This window comes from Arachis duranensis, chromosome 10 (assembly GCF_000817695.3).
Source record: "Arachis duranensis cultivar V14167 chromosome 10, aradu.V14167.gnm2.J7QH, whole genome shotgun sequence".
NCBI lineage: Eukaryota > Viridiplantae > Streptophyta > Magnoliopsida > Fabales > Fabaceae > Arachis > Arachis duranensis.
In genome coordinates, this window is record NC_029781.3 from 104,970,942 (window position 1) to 104,973,643 (window position 2,702).

The 2,702-nt window shown below is 29.1% G+C and overlaps 1 protein-coding gene across 1 annotated transcript in view; it reads left to right on the forward strand.

The window, feature by feature from the left end:
* Positions 1-1,721: 1,721 nt before the first annotated feature.
* Positions 1,722-2,702, forward strand: part of LOC107471811 (protein S-acyltransferase 11) — a 3,380-nt gene continuing 2,399 nt past the window's right edge. Inside the window, 2 exon segments of the mRNA XM_016091304.3 lie at positions 1,722-1,959; positions 2,247-2,409. Of these exon segments, the coding sequence (XP_015946790.2) occupies positions 2,386-2,409 (24 nt within the window). The 5' untranslated portion in view covers positions 1,722-1,959; positions 2,247-2,385.

Sequence of the window (2,702 nt, forward strand, 5' to 3'; positions counted from 1 at the left end):
AATTATTTTTACGAGCCGGTCCAACAAGTTTTGTAGACTTTTTTAAAGCCTATGACCTAACATTTTTAGTTAATAGGTTTTACAAAAAGTTCAAACATAGTCTGTTTAATAAAACGAGCCAAATTAAGCATAAAACGAGCCAAGCCACGACCTCCTGTGGGTAGCCCACTCACTCCACCCCTAGTTACAATGACTTAAGCTGTGGTTCTGAGATTAGTTTTGTGTACTAAAATCGTCTCAAAGATTTCAATTGCACTAATTATATTTTTAAAATTGGCAAAAATGCATCAAGTTGGTCGCTGACCTATTTTCCATGACATGCCGATGTGGCTTGATGACGTGGACTATTAGTGACACATGTTATTTCATGACTTGACCACGTGGCAGGCTAATATGAACAAGTGTGTCACGTGTCACAATACTATTTGATCATGTGCCAACTTATACCACATGTTGTAATATTACTAGTCCACATGTCATTAACTATGTCGTCATTATAGATACACTAAATTGATCTATAATTTTATATTAAGTTACTCATTTTAGTTTTTAAAATTGAATATGGTATACCAAATTCAGTGGCGGAGCTACATGAAGAGAAAAAAGGGCAACGCCCCTTAATTTTAATTTTTTATACATAAATTATATGTAAATTTCAATTTAGTCCCCTTTAAAATTTTATTTTAGTTTTATTTTATTGTGTAAATATTTTTTGTCCCTCTAATATTTCATTTAGCTTTGATCAAATTAATTCATTCATTAATATTTTTATTTTTTTAATTCAAAATTTTTAATATCTTTAAATGCACTAACTTCAATTCTATTGTTTTATATATTATTTAAATATAAATATTTTTATAAAATATTTTTAATATTTTAATTTTAATTATACATTTTTTTCTACAATAATTTAATATCTTTTTTTGTGTTAGCGTTCTATAATTTTCCTCTCATTTCTGGTTAACAAAAAAAGGACGAAAGTAAGAGAATTTTTAACCTTAATTTCAATTTGAATATATTAATAAAAAATTCACCTAATCACTTGCATATTAAATAATATATAATTATTTTATGAAAAAAGAATAAATAGATCATTGAACTTTTGATTTACGGATATTTAAGTTTTTGAGAATTTAAAAATATATTTAAATTTTGACATTTTTAAAATTTGGATATATTAATCTCTTATGTTTATTTGGATCTGTCAGATTCAACAGAAAAAATCAAATATGACTCCCGTTATACTACTTAATACAAATGCACACGTAAAATTTAAAATGGAATAAATTAGATTTAGGAATCGATATGTCCAAATTTTGAAGAGATCAGAGACTTAAATATATTTTTAAATTCTCAAAAACTTAAATATTCGTAAATTAAAAGACCAAAAGTTAATTTGTCCTTTTCTCTTATTTTATACTAACTTCGTAAATTATATTATTTAAAACCAAATTTCATACTTTTTAAATACAATAAAAAAATTTAAAATTATTTTCTACTTAAAATATTCAAATACAAATTATTTATCACATAATGGATAATTTTAATAGTGAATGTAGAAATACAAATTATTAAAAAATAGATTCAATTTTTAAGTATTTTTAAATAGCTATTTAAATATTTTTATAATTTTATCATATATATTCTTTTAATTTATTTGTTGTTAGAATATTTTATATATTTTTACATATGGTGCAGACTAAAATGCAGTTGGCATGTGAAGTTGATAGCCATTATCTATCGTCACTCTCCTCTCTGCTCATTCCTTCACTCACACACACCCACTCCTCCGCTTTCTCCTCCTTTTTCCCTCTCACACCAAAATCACCACCCCGCCCATCGCCGCCGCTCTCGCTTTGTCGCCGTTTTTCTCTTTTTCTCTATCGATAATCTGCCGATCTCACCAGACCACCATCTTCCAACTCCCGCCCTGCGAGCTTCTCCTTTTCGGAGACGCAGGTAACTACCGTGAACCCTCACTATTTTCGATCTTTCTTTTTCTATCCTATCTCTGTTTTTTAATTTGTTTGGATCTGTTTCTAATTCACTAAATAGTAAATATACGAAAAATGTTTATCACTTCATGCATCTGATTATGAATACAATTTTCTGTCAACAATTATTTTATCATGATTATGTTGTTGAAGTGTTCAACTATTTGATGCTCAACTATGAACTGAGTCTTCACCTTGAAACATACATGCTTTATTTGACATAATTTTTTTTTTGTTTCTTTTCTTGGGAAGGTTATTAAACAGGCTTTAGGTCGGGGTTAAAGAACGGGCCAGGCTCAAGTTGCTTTGGTGCAATAATCGGCCTGGCCTGTTAAAGCCAAAGCCTTCGTCTTGCTTCTTCAATTTCCACTTCTTGTTAAACGAGATTCTCATGGCTTCTTTGGTTTCTCCTCAGGTTGGTTCTATGTTTGACTTTCTTTTTGTATTGGATTGTCTTTTCCATTTTAAGGTTTCTTCACTTGTTATTTGATTGTTTTGTTGGGTAAACCATTCTCTGCCTTGTTTAATGGAAGCTAAAACCAGAAGTCAGATTCTATTTCTTTGACTCTGTTTTCTCATGCTTCACTTTTTGTTATATAGTAGGTGGCTAGGGTTTAATTTCTGTACTTTTTCATCTAATAATATTTTTGCAGGGGCAAAATAATAACGGTTCTGCTTTCTGTATACATTAATCTTCATGTGCTGCTT